The 23,912-nt window shown below is 55.4% G+C and overlaps 1 protein-coding gene across 1 annotated transcript; it reads left to right on the top strand.

Annotated features, from left to right (window-relative positions):
• Positions 1-404: 404 nt before the first annotated feature.
• TNS4 (tensin 4) lies at positions 405-22,865 on the top strand. Its single transcript, XM_006100824.3, is given in 14 exon segments — positions 405-744; positions 4,220-4,567; positions 4,570-4,752; positions 10,835-11,258; positions 12,519-12,943; positions 15,566-15,652; positions 15,926-16,051; positions 17,236-17,328; positions 17,423-17,500; positions 18,559-18,630; positions 19,672-19,840; positions 20,351-20,419; positions 20,670-20,696; positions 21,206-22,865. Coding segments are annotated over 13 exon segments (2,148 nt in total). The 5' UTR covers positions 405-744; positions 4,220-4,314; the 3' UTR covers positions 21,348-22,865.
• The last annotated feature ends 1,047 nt before the right edge of the window (positions 22,866-23,912 follow it).

Genomic DNA, 23,912 nt, shown 5'->3' with positions numbered 1-23,912 from the left:
CTCTGTGATTGACAGAAGCAGCGGTGATTGGGTAGTGAGTCCCCTGGAGAAGGTCCTCCAGCCTAGCGCCAGCCTGAGTTCAAAGCTCCGTTCCCAGATTAAAAAGAAAAAGAAGGAAAGACAAAACCTGTGCTCGGCCTCCATTCCAAGGAGCCCCTGTGCTGCCCGGGTTGGCCCAGGCCAGACGGGCCCGGGAGGCGGCTGTGGGAAGGGTCGCCTGCCCACGGCCATCCCGCCTTCCCAAGGTCAAGGACTTCACTCCCTGCAAGCTCTGCCAACCCACGGCCCCGCCCCTGGTTGGCACATGGTCAGAGGAATGCCCAGATCCAGCGCACCTTGGTCTTAACAAGTCCCTGCCCAGCCAAGCAGGTCTCCCCTGATCAGGTGATGCCTGTGGGGCCAAGGCGGGGGCCGAGGGCCGGGGAAGCAGGGAGTTTGGGAGCCCCTCACACAAGCCCAGCCCCAGCCCCCCTCAGGCCAGGCCAGGCCAGGCCCCCACCCGAGGCCTCCCTTCCTTGTGCTGGAGCCAACCCTACCTGTGTCCTGAGCCCACAGACAAGGGAGGGGTGGGGCCTGGCGGCTGTCAGCCACGAGTAGGGCCCTGAGGGGAGGAGGGAGGGCAGGATAGTGGGTGCTCTTAAGTCTGAGGTGAACTGCGCCTCCCTCACTCCTCACCTGGCCTCGGAGCTGTCTTGATCCCAGGAGACGGAAGTGAACGCAGCCGCTGCCTGCCCTGGACCCCAGGTAGGTGCCTTTATTCTGCAAGGAGCTTTATGCAAGCACCTTCCCAGCGGACTCGTTTAACCCTGTGTCCTCTGCTTCTCCACTTCTGGGGCCCGGGCTCAGAGCGCAGGTGGGGAGAACTGGGGAAGAGGCTGTGGCTGAGAGACATGGTCTCAGGACCACAGACCCCGGCGTTTAATTCTTTGAGAGAGAAAATCTGTACCCCTCTGAGTGCAGATGAGAGAACCAAGGTGCAGGGAAGGGAAGAGGTTTGCCCAAGGTCACGGAGACTCGGGAAGGGACAGGCACAGAACCAGGCCTCCTGCCTCCCAGCCTGGTCCTGAGCCCCGGTGCTGGGCCCCTCAGGCTGCTGGGCACCCAGAGGTGGGGGACCATGGCCTTCGCTGGTCCTGCGGCCCCTGGGTCTGAGTGGAGGGGATGGGACAACCGGAAGCCATTCTACCAGGATGGGGTTAAGTAGGGGTTGGACTATTGAGGCAAGGGGCTTTTGGGGGGCCTTGGGCGTCCCTCTCTTCTACCCGCTCCCTTCGCTGACCTGGGCTTGTGGGAGGTTGGCTATGAAGCAGAGGAGATGTGCCAAGGTAGCAGGATCCCCCACCTCCCGAGCCCTTGGGAACAAAGAAAGATCTGAGTCAAAATCTGAAGGGGGAGTGGGTGGGAGGGACCCATAAATAGGACTGAGCTGGCTGGAGCCCTCCGTGCCCACCATATACCCCCACCCACCCCTACACACACACACACACACACACACACACACACACACACACACACACAGCCCTGAGCCCCAGGCACCCTCCCCTGCCCCTCAGAGCAGGAAAGAAAGCTAGTGGTGGGCAGGATGTCCAGGAATAAAGCACGGAGCCCAGACCCTGCCTGGGGAGGTCCAGGGTGATTCGGGGACTGTTCAAAGTGAGAAGAGTGTGAAAAAGAGCCTCCCAGGCTTATTCCTCAGGTTCCAGAATCCCAGGATGGAAAGAGGTGAAAGGGGCCCTAAATCTACGAAGCAGAGGCATCAGGTGTGGGAGCTTCAACCACGAAGGTTCCGGTCCCAAACCCACCACCGGGTCCTGTGGGCTGTGTAACCTCGGGCAAATCCCCGAGCCTCTCCAGCCCCACAGGAAGAGTACCCGCCTCACAGACCATTGAGAAAATGAAATGAGTACGTGTTAAGTACGTATCTGTCATTCTATTGTCCCCATTATATAGATGGGACAAGTGAAGTCCAGGGCGGCACAAAAGCAGTTTCCAAATCAGTAGGCAGGCATCCTGGGTTCTCACCCTGGGGGGAGACCCAGGCCCCCAATGTCCTCCATAAAATCAACACCCAGCCTCCTCTGCGGGGCCCAGACAAAACCCTGCAGGGTATGCCAAGATCCTGCCCCAGCAAAGCCAGGCCTCTGGGAGCACGTGAGGGAAAAGCCACAGCTCCGTGTCCTCGGCTGCCCCCAGGAAGGAGCTCAGAGGCCGGTTCCCGTCCACTGCCATTTATAGACACGCTGCAGGAGCCTGGGCTGTGCCACCCGCTCCAGGACCCGGCCAAGGAGAGGTCTGGCGGGGGCCTGGCTTTTCTCATTCACTTACTGTGTGACTTGGGCAAATCGCATCCCCTCTCTGGACCTCAGGGGTCCCTCTGCACTTGAACTCAATGTGGTACAAGGAGTTAAGAGTCCAAAGTCCCGAGGCCTGGGTTTGAATCCCAGCTCTATCGCTGTTCTTAACCTCTCTGAGCCTCGGTGTCTTCATCTGTAAAATGGGCTGGCACTAGGGGTCCAGAACTTCCTCGGAGTGTGAGAGGAGAGTTAGCAGATGTAACACACATAGATGAGCTCCTGGCACGTGGTGAATGCTCGATAAATGGCAGCCGTTATTATTTTTTTCTTATGAAGTTGTTATACTCTAGACAAGCCCTTATTTCTAAGTAGTATTTCGAGTTACCCAACTGCTTTTTCAAGCAGCACCTCATTGGTTCCGTGTCGCTCTCTGGTGGGGGCCGGGGGGGGGGGGGCGGTGCAGGCAGGAATTCTTCTGCCCATCTCACAGGTGAAGAAACTAAGGCCAGATTACACCTTAAGGAACTGTATGAGCTGGGAATCGATATCTGAATCTTCAGGTTCTCATTTCATTTGGCCCAGGCTGGTCTCAATACCTTTTCCAGCACTCGGGGTCCGACTCTAAAGCAGGATGTGATGACAGCGTCTTGGAAAAAGGGAGGAGCAGAGTTGAGGAGTATTGGGGGGCAAGTGGTGAGGCTCAGGGCGTGCAGTGGTAGTGTGACCAGCGTGTCCCCGCGGCTTACAGTTTTCTTGGCAGCCTCAGTCCTAGAACCTCTTGCCTCCTACCCAGCCCCACCTGCAGGAAAGTACTAACATGTGGTATTAAGGTGAGACAACAGGAAGAACTTTCCACAGTAAGGGAACTGAGGAAGTTGAGACAACTCTTTCCTGGATGGGCCCCCAGGGAGTGAATATCATCTGATGATGTCACTCCCCAGTTCAAAACGGTTCTGTAGCTCGCCCTTGCTCTCAGGGTTGAGACAGCACTACTGAGCCCAGCCTGCAAGGCTCTGCAGGGTCTGGCCAGCCAGCCCCCTCTCACCCCCACCCCATCTTTCCTCCATCTACCCTAGGAGTTCCCTGTTTCCCGGGCGCTCAATAATGCCTCCTGATCCCCCCTGTCTGTCAGGCTTCTGAAAACACCTGCCTCATCCCCACCTACCTGGCCAGCTAGCTCCTGCTTTTTCTTCTTGCCTCCCTTTACATGTCTCTTCCTCCAGGAAGCCCTCCCTGACCTCCCCACCAGTGCCTACCGAGTCCCCTCTGCTTCCCCTCCTCCCTGGTGACACTGCTTATGACTGCTCACCTGCTCACTTGGTTTCACACACTGGCCCCTGGGAAGTAGCCGCTAAAGGCAGGGGCTCAGACATCAGGCAGCCTGGGGTCCGGCCCTGCTCTGACACTGGTCGGCCACGCACCCCTGGGCAAGTTCCTCCCCTCTCTGTGTTCCATTCTCACATTGTAATATGGTGTAATTATACTGTGACCTCAGAGGGTTGTTATGAGGGTTTTAAAAGACTTTGTGTGTAAATACCAGTGCCTATGCACACAGAAATTGCTCAGTAAACATTAGCTAGTATTTATTTAACGAATAAGGCTGGGACATAGAGAATATTTAATAAACTGTTACTGACGTTATTATATTTAACAATAACTTGCGTAATGCTTACTATGTGCCAGGCACTATTCTACGCATGTTACAAATATTAACTCACTTTACAGAGAAGGAAACTGAGGCACAGAGAAGTGAATTAACCTGCCCGGTGGTGTACGGCTAGTAAGGGGTGGAGCCAGGATGCAAACCCAGGCAGTCTGGCTCCAACATCCATGAAATGAATGAGTGGATATGCCTTCCTTTTGGAGGGGGAAGGCAGGGGCTTCATCTACAAAAGACACTCAGCTGCCACCTTGGCCTCTTTCAGGTCCTGCAAAGCTCCTGGTTGGCAAGTGACACCTCTGGGACCTAAGTGAGGCTGGTGAGAAGCCAGAGCTGCACCGCCGGGTCGCTGCCCCCGCCATGTCGCAGGTGATGCCCAGTCCCCTGCTGGCAGGAGGCCACGCCGTCTGCTTGCCTCCCTGCGAGGAACCCAGGAGGGTCCTGCACCCAGCACCCAGCCCCAACCTGCCGCCACCGTATCCTTACTACACCACAGAAGGCTGGGGAGCCCAGGCCCTGATGGCCTCCACGCCCTGCAAGGAGCCCCCCAACAGGCTCCAGCAGGCCCCCCAGGCTGGAGCCAAAGCCAGCTGCCTCCTGCGGTCCCCTGGTGAGCAGCCTCAGGGGCCCTGGAGGACCTGGACTCCTACATTGGCTTCTCACTGGAGAGCCTCAACCAGATGATCCTGGAACTGGACCCCACCTTCCAGCTGCTCCCCACAGGGTCCGGTGGCCCGTGGGCAGAGCCCACCCAGAGCACTACCTCGCAGAGGAAGAAAGAAGAGCCTGAGGCCTTGGGTAAGGACCAGGGGCCCGGTGCCAGGAGGGGGGCTTGGGGACCAGACCTGTGAAGAAGGAACTTTCTGTAGAGGAGCAGGAGGCCATGCCCTGGGGGGAGATGACATGCAGCCTTAGCGACCTACTGAACGTCTCTGTTTTCTCTGCCATACAAAAGGGGAAAATACAAGTGTCCCTCACTCTCCACCTCTTTTTGGCTCCTGAGTTTGGAAAGTGATGGATACCTGTTTTGTGGGATTTTCCAGAGAATGTAAATAAGCTAATAATATTTTTTTCTACAACTCCATGCATTATAAATAGGAGCGCGATGAATGTGGGGTCCCTGCACCTTGCTACTCCATGGTGTCTCTCCTTGGGTCCTAACCTGCGCCCCTTACATGTTTTGTAGGATTTCTATGTGAACCCCTGTCCCTGTTCAGGGGAGTATTACTCTGGGGAGGCCCAGGCTGGAAGGAATAGGGTTGGAGAGACATCGATTTCAGCCCGTTGTGTTTAAGCAGGAGGGTGCTAGTAAATGTTTAACAGCCAGCTTCCTGGTGGGGTGGGGGAGAGGCAGGTACCAATTTCCACGGTGTAAATTCTCCCACTCCCAGTTTCAGGCTACCAACGTGTTGTCACTGAATGCGGCATTAGGAAGAGATACACAGTAGCAAACCACTGTATAGTATTGACACTGGACCAACACAACAGATGTAAATAACCTCAAGAGTATGGATAATAGTAAAAAATAGTGAAATCACTGGGATGTGGTGAATTTTGAGTATTTATCACTCCTGTTTTTAATGTAAGTTATTTCATTGTAACTTTATATACTTCAATTTTTAATAATGCCTGAGTTTAGCAACCAGCTGGACGAAATCCTGAAAATTTAACAACCGGCTTCCCTGAGCTGGTACAGGCCACTTCCAGTACACCACTGAGCCTCGGGGATCTAGAAATCCCTACATCTGGCTTCAGTTTCCCAAAGAGAGTTTTCAGTATACTCTGAAAATGAAGGTCAAGGAGAAGCAGGCCCATTAGACAGGCTGGAAGACTGAGGCTGGGATTTAAACAATCAATGAGGGTCAAGGGGTGTGGTTAGGATTAGAGATAGGATCCATGAGAATTTCTACTCCTGGAGCACGTATTCTATCCAGACACTGTTCTGAGCATTTGATAGTAGAACCTTTAATGCTCCCAATTGACCCCCAGGAGATGACCGTTTTAGCCCCATTTTACAGATGAGAAAACAGAGGCTGATAGATTTGAGGAAGGAGCCAATCTAGCCTCGTCACTGGGCCCGGGCAAACCTTACACAAGCTGTTTACTTCCCTTCTTCGTGTCTCAGAATCCTCATCTGTAAAATATAAATGAGTTCTTACCTCAAAGGGTGTTGCAGGGATTAAAAGAAATAACACTGGTTGGGTATTTATCGCAAATCCCGGTACACTGTGAGTCATTATAAATGGTGGTTGCTTCATTAAGCACCAGGGTTGCGTTTAGCACCAGCCCCAGGACAGGTTCTGGCTCTGGGGTGAAAGTGAGCCCAGCACCCAGGTCCTCTGGCGCCCGGGATCCTGACCTGCCTCTGTTCCTCCCACCGAGCATTGCCTGCCAGGCCTGTTAAAAGCACTGCCTCCAGCCCTCAGAAGTCTTCCTGCTTCCAAAGGCCAGTTCTGGGCATGCCCCTGCAGGGAAGGTGGTTTGGGCCCAATTACTATTGGCAGGAGCAAGCCCTGGGCTTCCATGTTCATGCCCCAGGGCAGGGGTTCCACACACGCAAGGCCAGTGGGGGTGAGACAAGTCTCTGGGGAGCAGCCACATGCATGTGGGTGGGGGTGTTGACAACCAGGCTCTTCCTCCACGGGCGATGGGCAGGGAGTAGCCTGTATTCTCAGATGCCCTGGGCACGACCTGCCATTCTGAGCAGTGGTCCGGCAGTCCTAAAGAAGCTGCCTAGCTCTGTCCCAGCCCCTTCTGATGGCATTTTTTTTTAAATCCTCTCCTCCAACCTGCACTTGGATACCTGCAATGTCTGGGAACTCACTACCTCCTGATTCGGCCCAGCCTGGTCAGCTCCCTGTTAGAAGGTTCCGCTGTGGATCACTGCTGAGCTGCACTTCCTCCTGCATCTTGACCTCCCAAATCCTTCCCCTCAGACCACCACTACTGGGGACAGAGCCAACTCCCCGCCCGCCCCCCCGGCCCAGGGCAGTGGAACTAATTCTGGGCACCAGGGGGAGTTTCGTCCAGGCCCCTGGATGCCATGCAGAGGGTTCCCTTCCCTCTGCACACATCCTTCCAGCTTTTGGGGTATTGAAGGGAAGACATTCTAAAATTTCGGTGCCAGCAGACGTTCCCTGTTTCTCTTTCCTAATTTGGCAAAATTGAAAATTAAACATTGGGCCTGGCCGGCATGGCTCATTGGTTGAGCATCAACCTATGAACCAGGAGGTCACGGTTCAATTTACAGTGAGGGCACATGCCCGGGTTGTGGGCTGGATCCCCAGGGTGGGGTGTGCAGGAGGCAGCCAATCAATGATTCGCTCTCATCATTGATGTTTCTCTCTCTCTCTCTCTCTCTCTCTCTCTCTCTCTCTCTCTCCCTTCCTCACTGAAAAAATAAAACTATGTTTAAAAAATTGAAATTAAACATGGGTGATCCTATGTTGATCGCTGGGGCAAAAGTAGGGTTACAGTTGTGAGTACGTGAAACACAGTTTACTCTAATATTATCATTTATTAACTAGAGGCCTGATGCATGAAATTCATGCAAAGGGCTCAGCCCTCGCAGCCCCGGCTTCGTCCGGAAGGTCGTCCGGACAGTCGTTCTGCTGTTTGGTCTAATTAGCATATTAGCTCTTTATTATATAGAATTATTGTATTGTTTTGCATATGAACAACTATAAACCTACATTTGCTCACCCTGTGTATACAGAAAGGTGTTGGTAATGCATGATCCCAGCATTTACCCTGCAAAGGAAAGAGTGATAACCTCATTTTACAGCTGAGAACACTGCGGGGAAGCAATGCCCACTGTCACACTGCTAGTGATGGGACAGGTCAGGCCTAACAGCCCAGGCTTCTGGGCTTCAAGGTCATGTCCTTGCCTTTCTCTCTTCCTTGGAGCTAGTTTCCCACCCTCCAGGGCTGCACAGAATAAATCCCCTTGGAGGCACTGGGGGTCCTCTTCTGAGGCCCCGTCTCCCCAGTGCCCCAAACCTCCCCCAGCTTCCCTGCCCCAGCCTCTTGCTTACCTTCCTTCAGGCTTACCCTGGGGGGAGAGGGGAGGGGTCGGAGGGACAGGTTCCCATCCCACAGAGGATGTGGCTCCTAGAAGCCACCACCATATTCCTTTCTTTATCCTCTCTGCCACCCCTCCCCATCTTTGGAACAGGCCCCCACATTTCATTTTCCAGCAATTTCTGCCAAGCAAGGCTGTTTGCCAATCCCAAGTGAAAAGTGTCTAATAATTGTCTCTCCTCTCCCCACCCACGTGACCCCACCCACCCACCCACCGGGCCAGCGCTGGTGCCTGGATCCACTGAGCACTGCTCAGACTTGCCCCATGGGCTGTAAACAGTGACTGCACCAGGTGATGGGTGGGGGCAGCCACCTCCCCTAGCCACATCCACCTCGGGGCAGCAGCAGGAGGTGACTCAGGCTCCAGGACTCCTCCTGCACTCCCCCCCCCCTGCTTGCTCCTCCCGCCAGCAAGGCCTTTCCGAAGTGTTCGGGGGACCCAGTAAGGAAGGGGCCCACAGCTTCCCCAGACCAACAGGCCCTCCCCAAAGCAGCCAAGCACCTTCTCACCGGGCAAGGCCTTGGGAAAGGGTCCCAAGGAACCCCTCCTCCCGGAAACGGCCCCCAATCAGAGCGAAGGAGCAGGAGGGAGGGGTCCTCTACTCCCTGGCTGTGTGGCATCGGATAACTCACTTAACCTTTCTGAACCTTGATTTCTCATCTGTTATATGGAATTGGTCATATTTCCCACTGCAACAGAGTTATCGTGAGGGCTGAATAAACTAATACAGGTAATAGTGCTGGCACAAAGCACTGAATAAACACCCCACTTTACTAAAAATTGTGCCATAAATGTTAGTTCCACTCCCACCTTTCTCTGAGCTTCAGTTTCCTCCTCTTTAAAAGCAGGATCTTCTGACATTGGGCATAACGGCTGTAGTGAAGCTTGAAAGGATTATGGGTGTAAACACTCTGAAGTCCTATAAAAATACAAGTTTCGCTTGCCAACCTTCCAGAAGAATCCACCCCATTCCAAGACCTCATTTCCTTCAGAGCCCACAGTGCATTGTGCCAGATAGTCTCCCATTGCCCTCCACGGTGGGACCCACACCTTCGCCAGAGAGTATGAGCCATCTGCCCCCAAAAGCAGGCGGGGAGAAGATGTTCCCAGGAGCCCACCCTGGGCCAGACTCCAGGCTCCATTCATCCCTGTGTTTTATCCTCACCACCACCAGGGGAGGCTGGTTCTAGATGCCCACTTCGCGGATGAGGAAACTGAGGTTCCGCGTGGTTAGGAAAGTTACCCGGTGCCTCTTGGCGGGAACGTGGCAAAGCCAGGACTCACACCCAGGTTTGTCTGATGACAAAGCCAGGCCTGTGCCTCCACCCCTGGAACAGCAAGCCCAGGTCAGCCTGCCAGCCCCTCGTCTGATGCAACCCTGCACCCCAACCCTGGCCCAAGCAGGCTCAGACAGAGGCAGTAACGGTGAGCAGAGCCAGCAGCCCTGCCCCAGAGCGGGCTGGGGCAGGCCGGGACTCCATAGTCACAGCCCGCGAGGTGCGTGTGCCAGAACCCAAGAGGGTGGGAGGCTGGGAGACAGGCGCTGAGGGTGCAGTTCCCGCTGACTCTGTCCCAGTTTCCAACCTGGGGAGGCAGGGGCAGGACAGCCCTCCAGAAACAAGCGGCTGGGGAACCCCCACCTTCCACCACCCTTGCTAGGTGTCCATCCTCACCTTGGGGAGAACCACAAGGCACCCTACTTCAGGGAGGAACATGGTCTGGGGACAAGAGTCCTGGGCGCCCCCACTGGGGAATGGAGAGAGCTTTGCAGTGAGTCAGCAGCCTGGCCCCGGTGTGATCACCAATCACTGTGCACCAGCTCCCAGCGTGGCCCCGGCTGTGGAGCTCCCCGGCTCAGCAATGCCGCAAGCCCTGCCCTCAGCGAGCTCCTGCTCCAAAGCAAAGTCCCCAAACTCTAAGGTGGACCCAGACCCGGGGTTCTTGCTAAAATTGCAGATCCAGGTCCAGTAGGCCTGGGCTGGAGCCTGAGGTTCTGTTCATCAGACCTGCTCCTGGCGGGAGGGGTGTGGGGTGCTGCTGGCCAGGAACACAGTGATGATGCTCCGTGCGTGCTGGCATCACCTGGGGAACCAAACAACCAACCTGAGGCCTGAGCCCACCCGGGAGATGCTGGTCCCATCGGTGCAGGGTGGAGCCTGGGCATCACGACTTTAAATGCTCACTGGGTGTCCCTAGGGTGCAACCGAGCCTATGTAGGGACAGACATAGAAACAGCTTTTACACACCCTGAGCAAGAGAGGCATCAGACGACGTGACTGGCACACTCTGGTAAGCGGGCATTTCAGCCTAGAGTGTGGGGCATACACAAAGGGCTTCCTATGTGTCCGTTTTATAGGGCTTACTATGTGCCAGGTGCGGTGCTGGGCCCCCTACATTCATCTCCTTTCCTCCTCTCTGTACCATCAGAGGCTTGGCATAGACACCCCCATTTTCCAGGTGTGGAGACTGAGCCTCTCTAGGAAGGCGTTGGCCACGCTCTCTCAGAGGGTAAGCGGCAGAGCCACATTGGAAACCCAGGTCTGTCTGACTCCAAGGCCTGCTTATTCGACTGCATCTCCCCACCCAGGGGAAGATGTCACAAAGAGGGTGACGTTGGCACGGGGCCCTGAAGGTGGAGCCGGATGCTAATTCTGCATCCAGTGAGTTCCTCCTCTTTGACCCTGTTTCCTCGTCGACATAAAAGAGGGGGGACCATTGGTCTTCAGGACCCTCCCAGCATTCCCGTCCTGTGAGTCCAGGCTCCCGGGTTTCACCAACGCTCTGCTTCTCTCCCCAAAGATATAAAGTACATCGAGGTGACCTCCGCCAGATCAAGGTGCCACGATGGCCCCCAGCGCTGCTCCAGCCCATCTGTCACCCCGCCTTTCGGCTCCCCACGCAATGGTGGCCTCCTCCTTTCCAGAGACGTCCCCCGAGAGACTCGAAGCAGCAGTGAAAGCCTCATCTTCTCTGGGAACCAAGGCATTGGGCACCAGCGCCCTCCTCCCCCGCCTGGGGCTCTGTCCTCTCATCCCCCCCCCTCTCCCAGCATCTCCATCCCTTGCACGAGGAGCAAGGCCTCAGGCCCCCATGGCTTTGGTTCCCCCCTGATGGCTTCTCCCGGCCTGGAGAAGGGCCTGGGAGGCCCAGCCACACTGGGAGGCAACGGGGTCTCTATGGTGTCGGCCCACCCAGCGACGGATGTCAGCTACGTATTTGGAAGGTAGGCCACTCCCTCTATGACTTCTGATGTTACCTCCACAACATACACACACGCGCACACACACGCACACACACGCACACACGCGCACACACACATACACACACACACGCACACGCACACATACACACACATGCACGCACACACGCGCGCGCACACACACGCACACACACACTCATAGAGAGATAGCCTGCTCTGTCAGCAAAAATCTGGGCATGCACCAAAAATAAAAGTAGCTGTTCTCTTTTGTGCCATCGCCGCCCAGTTCTCTGCAGGCCCCACAGCAGAGCTGCACACACACCCATCCTGCCCAGGACCTCTGCCCCCCACACCGATTCCAAAGCCACTGTGCCAAGGCGGCCCCTGGCAAGGAGACTGGGATCCCACGGCCATGCCCACTGGCACCGGCCTCTGAGCGCAGGGAGAGGTCTGGCTGGAGGCAGAGCTGGCCTCCTCCCCTTCTCCAGCTAGGGAATTCCCTCTGCATGAGCGCGGACGTGGTCCGATCCAGGGCCAGCCTGTGTGCAGGGCTCTGGGGGGCGATGGGGTGATGGAGAGGCTGGTGACAGCTCAGTCAGACCTGCCTCTCTGGGAAAGCAGAGGGAACCCGTCCAGGCCACATGACCTGTGAAGGGCCAGCTTACTTGGCTACTTTAATTGACCGAAGACCACAGTGCAGGGACATTTCTGTATCTTTCAGCACCCCTTGGGGATCGGGTAGGCATGCCTTTTGCTCTGGGCTGTAGGGAGTGGAGTCTATAGTATAGGGTGTCCCAAAATTTACGCAAGAAGTAATTTTGATAGAAAGCACAGGTTTATAATTAAAAATTGTAAATTTTTTATTGATTCATAAAGTATACAGTATAGGGTTATGTATGGAATAGCACATCAGGTAAATGGCCTCCATGGCTTTGCTGGCACATACACAAAGCCATGGTCTTCATTGGTCTTCATTGTCCCTGCTCCTGGGCCATAATTGGTACTTGGTAATGCTTATCAAATTGAAGGGATTGAAATCAAAGGGCAACAGATATTAGAATGTGATTCAATAAACCAAATAAAATTAGGCTTTTATTTTTTGTTGTTGTTGTTGTTAATGCTCACGCAGAATTCAAATCTTGTGTGAATTTTGGGACAGCCTATATTTTATTTGACCAAAGCCATAGACACCCAGGTCACTAAATGACAGGGCCCAGCTCCAGCCCCCGAGTGCCCACCTCACCACCCTAACACTCTGCCCACCTGGTGCTCTCTCCCCTGCAGCAGCCAGTCCCTCCTCCGCTCCAGCATCTCCAGCCCACAGTCATCTTCTAGGTCCTTGGAAAGCCCAGCCAGCTCTTCCTCCAGTCTCCACAGCCTTGGCCCAGGGTCCCTGTGCACGAGAGCCAGTGACAACCAGGTGCCCAGCAGTACCACCCCAAGCAGGGGACAGCCCAGAGTAGCCTGTTCCCCGCCACTGGACAAGGAGCATGCCAGCAGTTGCCCCCCATCCATCGCCAACTCCATGGTGGACATACCCATTGTGCTGATCAATGGCTGCCCAGAACCAGGGTCTTCCCCACCCCAGCGGACCCCAGGACCCCAGGACTTTGTGCGACCTGGGGCTGCTCCTGCCAACAACCCTTGTCCAGCCACCAGGAGCCACAGCCAGACCCTGCCAGATGCCTCTCCCACCGCATCCCCACATGGTACGTAGTAAGCCAATCCCTCAAGCACTGTAAGGTTCGGGGTGGGGGGTGAGGGTGGGGGTGGTGGTGGGGGTGGGGGACCAGACAAGCACCCGTGGTTTCTGCACTAGCCAGTCAACATATTGATTGAGTACCTACTGTGTGCCCAGCACTGTGCCAGGTGGTGGGGACATAGTGATGAAAACAGTCTAGAAAGAGAGGCCAAAATCAAGGATAACTATAGAGTAGGATAAACACAGGGGTAGAGAAATGTTCTAAGTCTTATGGGGCCACAGAGGGGAGGAGTGACCCCTTTCGTCTGCGGAACTGGGAAGGCTCCGCAGAGGAAGTGACATCTTCGCCGAATCTGGAAAGCAGATCACAAGCCCGTGGCCAGAGCAGGAGAGGAAGGGGGTCCCCAGCAGAGGGAACAGAGTTCACAGTCGGGAAGTGTGGAGCACATGGCACGTTGAGGAAATGACTGGGATTTGGGGTGCAGGGTGAGGCCATTGAGAGTAATTTGGGGCCAGATTGCAACAGGCCTTGAACACCAAGCTTAAGAGCAGATCTTTTTTAAAATATATTTTTACTGATTTCAGAGAGGAAGGGAGAAGGAGAGAGACATAGAAACATCAATGATGAGAGAGAATCATTGATCAGCTGCCTCCTGCACGCCCCACATTGGGGACTGAGCCTGAAACCCGGGCATGTGCCCTGGCTGGAAATTGAACCATGACCTCCTGGGTCATAGGTCGATGCTCAACCACTGAGCCACGCTGGCCGGGCCTAAAGAGTAGATTTTACCCTGTAGGCTACGGGAGATCATCGGAGGGTCTCGAACAGGAGAGTTGATGGGGTCAAAAGATCACGCTGGCAGCTGCATGGCAGATGAATTACGGGCCTGGCCTGGGCAGGGAGAGCAGTTTCTATTTGGTTCTGTTTGGACTTTTATGATGATGTGATCCAGACAAGTCGAAACGGAGCCTGAAGCAGGGCGGGGCAGGGGTGGAGGAGAGGGGACAGAGCCAGGAGACCCTCCGGATAGGGAAGCAGCAGGCTCCATGACTAACTCGTGAGAGAGAGAGGGAGAGTCAGTCAGTCGTAACGCTGACGTTGGTGGGTGACGAGCAGAGCAGATCAAGGGGGGAACAGGGTAACGGAGACAATGCGTTCTGTTCAGACAGCGAAAACCACAAACCAGCAAACACCCTACTTCCCGGAGTCTGTGACTGCAGGCGTCCAAGAGAGCAAAACCAACCAGAACCCAAAGCAGTAAACACAGACTGAGCCTTAGCACCCCGGGGGCTCCTCTGCCGTGAACAGAGCCCCCTGCCAAGCCCGGGGACACTGTCCCTCCTCGCTCAGCCATCACCCTCCCAGGGCTTGCTTCTCAGGCCTCCCTCGGCCACAGGATGGGTGTCAAGGTGACTCCTGGCAGGAGGGGGCGGGGGAGGGGGGGAAATGCTTACTCGTGGGCTGCTCAGTCCCACTCACGAAGCCATGTCAGTACAAGCAAATTACACGACACATATGCCCTTGAATCTGCTCTGACCATTTTCCTAGGACAAATCATTTGCAGATTTTAGTACAGTTTTTGTGAGTTACGCTCAACTGGCCATAACACACATTTTTAAGATGTTGAAATTAAGAACCATGGCTCTCTGCCCTCGGGACCCAGAAAATGGGCATTTTGGCATCTCACAGAGCACATGTACTCAGTGTGGTGAGAGTCCCATCCGGGTTTGGTGATGCCCCAGGATATCGCCAATTATACCCTGGGATCTTATCAGATTCTGCAATATATTCTCACAACAAAATCCATTGTAACTTCATAGGCTACTGGAGCATAAAAGACCCTCGAGGGTTTTGTTTGTTTGTTTTGGGGTGTTTTCTTTTTAAAATATATTTATTTCAGAGAGGAAGGAACAGGGAGAGAGAAACATCAATGATGAGAGAATCATTGATCAGTTGTCTTTTGCACGCCCCACACTGGGGACCAACCCCGCAACCTGGGCATGTGCCCTGACCAGGAATTGAACCGTAACCTCCTAGTTCATAGGTCGCCGCTCAACCACTGAGCCACGCCGGCCAGGCCTCAGAGGTTTTGTGGTTCACTCAGTCCCCTCTGGGCTTTAGGAGCGAAACACTTGTCCCAAATCAGAGTCAGGAATCCATCTCCTGGCTTCTGAGCACACACTCGTCTGCCCAGATCTGCTGTTTTCCTTTCCTTCACCTTTTCTTTCATTTTCTTTCCCAAACTGAATCTATCCCTAAGCAAGTTATAGGGCTAGTAAGGGGGAAGACAGTGTGAAGTCAAACAAATGATGCATCTTATTCACTTATTAATCCCTTACTTCAGTCCCCAGCAGGCAACACTAGGTGTGAGAAACTATTGCTCATTAAATTGAGATTTTTATCTATTTGCTTTTGATACCAAGGATACAAGGGAAGACTCTTAAATCCTAGATGCGCCAAGACCTGAAACTCTTCTGTTGGATTTTGGCTCGTTAGGCAGTTGGAGATACAATGGGGTTGGGGTAGGAGAGGGTGGGTTGAATGGGGCCAATGGGCAGGGGATGGAGGAGGGTCTCTCAGCTCCCCTCTGCCCAGCCTACAGGGTTCCCCTTCTCTGTTCTTCTCCAGGTCCCGCCAGGGACATGCAGCCCACCATGAAGTTTGTGATGGACACCTCTAAGTACTGGTTTAAGCCAAGCATCACCCGAGAGCAAGGTAAAGGAAAACAGTGTTTCAGGGGACGAGGCTCGGGAGTCAGGTCGGGGCCCCGGGTTGGGGCAGAGGAGGGGATGGCCAGTGGCAGGTCCAGGGAAGGGCCGTGTCCTGCAGACCTCATGCAGCAGCAATGGCGGAGGTTAGACAATAGAAGGGACTTCCTGGGAACAAAAGGTGATCCTGTCTCATCTGCTGTCTGATGACCCTCTGGGCTAGGGGACGGGGGCTGTGCGCGTGGGGCAGGAACTGTCTCTGACCCAAGGATTGTTCCAGCAATCGAGCTGCTGAGGAAGGAGGAGCCGGGGGCTTTCGTCGTCAGGGACAGTTCTTCGTTCCGAGGCTCCTTCGGCCTTGCCTTGAAGGTGCAGGAGGCCCCCGCACCTGCCCAGAACCGATCAGGTAGGCACCAGACTCTGTCCTCACTCAAAGCCTCTCCGAGGCAAGGGGGTGTGGTGGGTTCTAGTCCCAGCTCGGCTGCTAGCTTGCCGGGTGTCCTTGGGCCAGGCCTACAGTGACTCCTGGGGGAGGGTCCACCTCGGTCCTCCCAGCTGCCCTCCAGCGCCCCAGGCTCTGGGAGCAGCTCCTTTCACAGCCACCTGAGCTGCCTCCACCTCCCCATCATCTCATGGTGGGAAGAGGAGGAGGAAGATCCAGGCCCTCTCCCGGCTACTCTCTTCTGGGAGCCCACCTCCTCCCAGACCGGATTTATCACGAGGGGAACTAATGTAAAACATGTGTGACAGCTTATGGCCTACTTTCCCGGGGTCTCACACGCGCAGCACACATCGGTGGGCATCCACCCGCCCCAGGCACTGTGGAAGGCACCAGGGTACCGCCCTGGGGAAGGAGATCACAAACAGGTCATTACAGTGTGAGGTTCCTGGGTGGCGGGGTGGCGGCCCCTCCCTAAACCCCATGATTGCAGCCCTGGCCCTCAGGGAGTCTCCAGTCTGATGGGGGAGCAAACCGATGAGGTAACTGAGGCACCAAGAGTTAGTGGGTGACCCCCCCAGAACAAGTAAGTGAGAGAGTGAAAAACCAAGGATGAAAACCCAACTGGGACTTCTCTACCCTGTGTCTCTCCGACTACATAAGGGCGTGCTCCCCCCCCCCCCCCGGGGTGGTGTTGGTTATCAAGGAAGCCTTGCCCAGGAGCCAGAGAGAGGAGGCCAGCAGGCGAGGTGGGTTCTAGTCGCAGCAGAGGCCATTGCTCAGCCTCCCAGGCCAGCTGGGCTCGGGCAGGGACCATCTGGTGGAGAATAATGGGGCCTGGGAGGGAGGGAGGATGGGGAGAGAGGACCCAGGCTGAAGAGATTTGACCTAAACAGTCATCGAAAACCATCCCTACGAGCTCTTCAGACCTAGAGAAAGGTCTGCTGAAGGGACCAGTACTGAATGCGGGAGCCTCTGAGCAGAAGGGCTGGCACCTCCTTTGCGGGAGGGGAGGCCTCAGAGATGGGCTTCCCAGAGGCAGGAGGATGGGCAGTTAACCTCGGATGGACCCGGAGGAGGCGGGTCAGGAGGGCTAACACTGGGATCCGGGTCTCTCACCCGCCTGCACACTCTCTTCTCTCTTTGTCCAGGAGAGGACAGCAGTGACCTTATCCGCCACTTCCTCATCGAGTCTTCCGCCAAAGGGGTGCATCTCAAAGGAGCAGACGAGGAGCCCTACTTTGGTGAGCCGGCGGGCCCCTGGGTGGGACCGGCCGTCCTGGGCCGGGAGGGGGGTGGGAGAGGCCTTCTCACGCAGGGCCGCCTGTTTCCTCGCAGGGAGCCTCTCTGCCTTTGTGTGCCAGCACTCCATCATGCCCCTGGCCCTGCCCTGCAAACTCACCATCCCGCAGAAAGGTGGGTCTGGGCCCCACGGAGGCAACATCAGGGCACCGGGGCTGCTTGTTCTCACTAGAAAGGCTCCTAGTGGCCACGTCTCTCCTTACACGTGGATTATGTTAGTGTCACAGTTAACGGCGGCGCGTGCTCCAAGGCCCGTCAACATTCCGCTTCCTAGCTGTGAGAATGTTTCTCTCTCTGAGCCTCAGTTTTCTCATCTGTGAAATGGGGACAGCTGTCATCATACCTGCCTATCAGACTGGTGTGAGGATAAAATGAGATCATTCAGGCCAGGCTCTTAGCACGATGCCTGGCACCGAGTGGATGTTTGAGAAATAGCAGCTTTCGTTGAGAGGATGAAAGGAGCACACATCAGCCGGTTTGGGGAGGTTTGGGGTTTTTTTTTCTTCCAGGTCTAACATTTACTGAGCACTCCCTCATTCATCCATAGCTCACGGCAACCCTGTGCAGCAGATGTTGCTGTCATTCCCCTTTCGCAGATAAGAAAAGCCGGGTGGTGGGCGTTAAGGAACTCGCTCAAAGGCACACAGAGTCAGACCTCACGCCCGGATCAGGAAGCGCCCCCTCCAGAGTTCAGAGCCCAGCTGCACCCCCGATGGAGCAGGCCATCTCCTCTCGGGTGTGCAGGGGGAGCAAGGGAGCTTCTGGGAGAGGAAGCAAGAATGGGGGAGCCTCTGGTGGAGTGAGGGCGACAGTCTCCCTACTTTCAGCAAAGAAAGGCCTGGGGTTGGTGTGGGCCGGAAAGAAGTGAGGGGGTCAGGGGGGCCTCTAAGGACCGGGTCACTGCAGCTGGCCAGGGAGGAGGGAGGAGGAAGGAGGGGAAGGAGGATCAAAGGGCTTGCAAGCTGGGCGCTGGCTGGGGAGCCCAAAGTGGCGCCCCCCACCCCCCCTATTGCCTGATTACGGTAATCACACCTGGTTTCTCCTCCAGTCACTTCCTGGAGGCGTGGGTGGGGGTGGAGATGTTCAAAGGGATTGTGAGGCCTGTTCTTCTGAGAGGGGTCCATTCACTCCACCCCCGGCCCCTCGGGGCCTGTTCCTTTACTTTGGCTCAGAAATGGGAGGCGGAGACGGAGCCTCAGACCCCGCTACAGACAGCAGGGCCTCCTGCCTGAAGAGATCTGCGGGTGAGTGGTGTGTGGGAGGCTCCAGGCTTGGCTGTACCCCCGGAGGGCGCCTCCCAGCCCTGCACGCACACGCATGTCCACACGTGTTTCCCATCACAGCTGTATTTCTTCATCTTTAACAAGGTGCCACATTCCTTCCCCTCTCTGTAAACCAGCAGATCAGAGGCTGCAGGGAGTGGGCCAAGGGGAAGAGGGGCCCGAGAGGAGGGGGCTGGCGAGGTTTACACCCCATCCTCCACACTCTGGCACATGCAGACGTTCTGGGGTCTCTACAGTGCTGCTCTGGAGGCTGTCCTGTGTCTGCCATCCTCTGTGGGGGCCTGGGGTTTCCATAGGGCAGTGATGGCGAACCTTTTGAGCTCGGCGTGTCAGCATTTTGAAAAACCCTAACTTAACTCTGGTGCCGTGTCACATATAAAAAATTTTTTTTATTTGCAACCATAGTAAAACAAAGACTTATATTTTTGATATTTATTTTGTATATTTAAATGCCATTTAACAAAGAAAAATCAACCAAAAAAATGAGTTCGCGTGTCATAGGTTCGCCATCACTGCCATAGGGGAAGGTCCCTCCTCCTCACATCCAGAGGCCAATCACAGATCAGCACTGGTCTGAGTACAATGGTCCCCTCCCCATTCTTGCCTTCTCTTGCTTCTCTCAACAATGAACCAGGGCTCAAGGGCGGGTGGAGGTGGAAGCAGCACCAGCCATGGGCCAGGACAGAAGGAAGGTTTGCCTGGACGTCCCTACACCCAGGCAACATTCCCTTCCTTACCCACTCCCCAACCTGGAAGGCCGGCGGCCAGGGCAGTGCTAAGCAACAAATGATCCCAGAGTCCTCCGGGGTTGGCCGCAAATCACAGTCACCCACACAGTCTCTGTCCTTCTGCCTGGTGGCTCAAAGAGGAGACCTCCTGGATTTCTGAAGAAGAAAGGCCACCCCGTCCCTGGCTCTGGGCAGAGGAAGGACCAGGGCCTGGGTGACCTCGCCCATCCCATGGATCCTGGCAGGGCCCCAGTGCAATATCTGCATCCCACAGGCTGCCATGTTCTGTACCTGAGCTCTGTGAGTGTGGAGACCCTGACCGGAGCCCTGGCTGTGCAGAAGGCCATCTCAGCCATCTTGGAGAGGGACGTCCTCCCTACGCCCACTGTGGTCCACTTCAAAGTCACGGAGCAGGGCATCACCCTGACCGACGTCCAGAGGAAGTAAGGGACTTCCCTTCCCCTGGGGTGGCAGGGCGGGGCAGGGCAGGGTGAGCTGGAGCGGGTGGCCAAGGTGGTTATGGATCAGTGAGGAAGGCAGAGTTCAGTGTCCGGGACGCGGCGGGGTCCATGACATGCTGAGTGACTCCAGGCAAGTCCTCTGCCTTCATTGAGCCTCCCTCCCATGACCTCCTGCCACCAAAGTGTCCTTTCACTGTGACTGATGCAGATGGACTCAACCAACATTCATTGGTCATTGACTAAGTCTGTCCCCACGGATAGAACATCCGCCAGCCGCTCTGGCTGACCACTGAGACTCAGTGGGATGCGGTCCTGCCTTCCCTGGGCTCAGGGATTTACAGTCTAGAGCAGGAGCCTGGTCCTGGGCTGGAGAAACAAAGATGACCAAGACGTAATTCCTATCCTCAGACATAGTGGGTGGGGAGCAGAAAGGGGCTAGAACACCCTGGGATGGGCTCTTACCAGTTCCCCTTCTCTCCTGCCTCCTCCCAGGGTGTTTTTCCGGCGCCATTACCCCCTCAGCACCCTCCGCTTCTGTGGCATGGACCCAGAGCAACGCAAGTAAGTTCAAGGTTGGACCAAATGGAGAAGGCTGTACAGGGCCGAGGTGCCCGCTGAAGCTTCTGTCTGGCTCTAGATTGGGATCCCAGACAGAGCCTGTGAACCTCAGGGGCCAGGAGCAACAGAAGGAGGGGAAGGCGGGGTACGGTGGGGGTGGGGACACAGCTGGCCATCCTCCCCCTGCTCAGCTGGAGTCCATGGCATGGAGCAAAGCCTCAGTACTCACTACTGTCCGCGTTCCCTCCCACAGGTGGCAGAAGTACTGCAAGCCCTCCTGGTAAGGCCTTCCTGTCTGCTAGTCAGTCTCCCTGAGGCAGGGCCCCCAACCCGACATGGGGAGGGAATTAGAGAAGGAGGGAGGCCCCACTTTCCCTTAAGAGCCCATGGTTTTGATGGGGGCCGCACAGGCCCTGGCCCTCAGGGAGTCTCTAGTCTGATGGGGGAGGCACGGCTCTGACTTCAGGGACCCTTAATCTGTAGGGAGGCTGCTGTCTGGGCCAAAACATGTCCTTGCTCTCCCCACTCTGATGGGTAATACACAGGTCCTGTCTGTGCCCAGGGAGCCCAATTTCAAAATGAGGAAAACCCAGATCTTGAACGCATGGATCTCCCAGTCTGGCAGGAGAGACCCATACACCCCCTCCCAGAGAGCTCCCATTGTAGGGAGGTGCCGGGGCCACTTGGCTAGGGAAGGGGCAGGGTGGAGTACTGTGGGCTGAGTTTCCCCCTCCCCACCTGGTGCCTCTCTGGGGCCCCCTCCTCACTCAGGCTGTCCTCTCCCACCAGGATCTTTGGGTTTGTGGCCAAGAGCCAGACCAACTCACAGGAGAATGTGTGCCACCTCTTCGCGGAGTATGACACGGTCCAGCCAGCCTCACAGGTCATCAGCCTGGTGGGTGCCCTGCTGCAGGACACAGAAAGGATGTAGGGGGGCTCTCCCTGCACGTGCTCCCAGATATCCCAAGGGAATTGCTCGGAAGTCCCCTCCACCCCCTGAACAAGTGGCCGTAGCCACACTGATAGACCAATGCATGGAACTGAAGGAGAATGATACTACATTGAAACCCAATATGACCTTCATCAGTGACCTTCATCCAGGCCCCCCCCCCCAGGCCTCAGTTTCCTCATCCATGAAAGGAGGCCAGTAGACAGGGTCAGCTGTTCTTCTCAGACTCTGGGGGGATCCGAACAAGCTCCCTGTGGTTCTGAAGCACACCCTCACCTGAGGACCCCCACAGGAAAACAACCTCTGAGGACACCTGACTCCATCCGCCTGGACGCTACCGACACAGCAGCCTGAGTTAGAGGCCTGTGCCCCTGTTTCATGGCAAACAGCAGGTGCTGGGTCGGACCAAGGGGCCCTGACCCCGGCTGGGCTGGGCTGGGAGCAGATGGATACAATGATTCCGGGCCAAAGGAGCGATGGGCTGACTCTCTTTCCCTCCATAGCTGCTCCTTTCCCTGTTTCCCTAAAGGCTTGTTAGGCAGCTGTTACCAGGATTCTCCAGGCCAAGTGGCCATGGCTGTTAGAGCAGCTTAGCAAGAACTTGCCCCCGTGGGCAGAGCTGACCCAGCCTTGATGTCTAATCCCCTCTATTGCAAATGAATGTCAACGCCCCATCCTTTCTTTTAACTTTTGGTAAGCAAGTGTCCTCTCACTGGTGTCACAGCTGCCCTAGGGTTGCTTGTGTAACCCACACCTGTCGTGGACACGGCGAGATCCCTGTTCTCCAGGGCAGACACAAGGGTCAGCTCTCTCTAGTTCTGCCTCAGCTCCACTCTTTCCGAGTCCCCTGCCACACACACACACACACACACACACACACACACACACACACGCACGCACGCACACGGGCGCCCTCTATAGTGGTGTAGCATCAACTAGGCCTCCAGCCACAAAGAGGCAGCAGAGAGTCAGGAATGCAAACAGGCAGCCACTCCAAGAAGCTTGGAGAAACTGGGCGGTCTTTCCCACCCCAATCCCAACCCGCCTCCCACCGAATTCTCCAGAAGCTGGGATGGTTTTTCTAGCAGGCCTGGGGTTCTAAGGAAACCATGCCATGAGGATGGAAAAGGAGGCTGCTCAGAGAAGCCTGCTTTTGCTCCATGAGGAACAAGTACCTGCCCCCTCCCAGCTGTGGATCTTGCCAGCGCATAATTATCTTTGGCCAAAGTTGGGCCTGAGGGATTATGATTTCAACCCAAGAAACCAAACCGGACTGAAGCGGCCCTGGGCTGGCGGAACCGGCTGAGACCAGCCCACCCAGCCTGTGGTGGGGCACTGCCCCACCCTCGGAGACTGCAGACTGCTAGACAAGTTTCTCAAGGTCACAGTGCTCAAGTTCTCAAGGTCAAAGCCTGGGGGCTGGCAGAGAGCCCTCCATATACCCATGGGTGCCTGTGTAGCTCCCAGCACTGAAAATAAAGTGTCTGTTTTTGCATAACAGTTGGTTCTGAGGCATTCAGACTGTTCCCCCAGAGATGGAGGCCTGAACAGAGAAGGGAGCCTGAGTTGGCAGGTGGTAGCTGTGTTTTAGAGAAGACCACCTGTGCCACACTCCCTCCCACACCCCTGACCACAGCGGTACAGTCTCCTCTGGCATCCACTTCATAAACCATCACTGAAACCATGTCGTGTCCCTCACATGTCCAACACATCTGTTCTTCATGACCCCTTTCTTGTCACTCCGCCAAGAAGACAGAGTTGGGATTTCCCCTGTGTCCCGGGGCAGGAAGGGTAGAAACAGGGAAGATAGACTTTACCCATTTGGAAAGAATGAGGGCAATGTTACCAAGTAGACAACATTCCAGTTGGGTCTTTAAGGATGAAGAGGAGTTTAGCATGCAAAGAAGGGGAGAAATCAGCTTTTATTGGGGAGGGGGAGTCCTGTGTACTAAGTACAATGTGAGACACATCATATATGTTTAATTCCATTTTACAGATTAGAAAACAGATTCCTAGGGTTATCTTGCCCATATTCACCTAGCTAGGAAATGGTAGAGAAAGAGGATTCCAAACCTGTGCCCACTCTACTGTCTCAGCATTCTCAGACAAGCAGGTAGATGAACTTGTGTGTGAAGCACACGGGTATGAAAGTTATCACGTTTAGTGGAGCTAAAGTACATGGTACCCAAAGGAGTCGGTGAAAGGAATCAGAGGAAAGAGGCAGGAGCTGCCTCATCAAGAGCCCCAGGTACTGATTGGAAGATGGTAGCGTAGGTAAATGCCCGTACTCGCCACCTCCCACAACCACATCAAAATTACAACTAAAATACAGAACAACCATCATCTAGAACAGTGGTCGGCAAACTGCGGCTCGTGAGCCACATGCGGCTCTTTGGCCCCTTGAGTGTGGCTCTTCCACAAAATACCACATGCGGGCGTGCATGTACAGTGTGATTGAAACTTCGTGGCCCAGCCCTAACCGGTTTGGCTCAGTGGATAGAGCATCGGCCTGCGGACTCAAGGTTCCCAGGTTCGATTCCGGTCAAG

Source organism: Myotis lucifugus, unplaced genomic scaffold (genome assembly GCF_000147115.1).
Source record: "Myotis lucifugus unplaced genomic scaffold, Myoluc2.0 scaffold_329, whole genome shotgun sequence".
NCBI lineage: Eukaryota > Metazoa > Chordata > Mammalia > Chiroptera > Vespertilionidae > Myotis > Myotis lucifugus.
The sequence above is the reverse complement of the archived record's forward strand: the minus strand, read 5'-3'. Positions and strand labels throughout refer to the sequence as shown.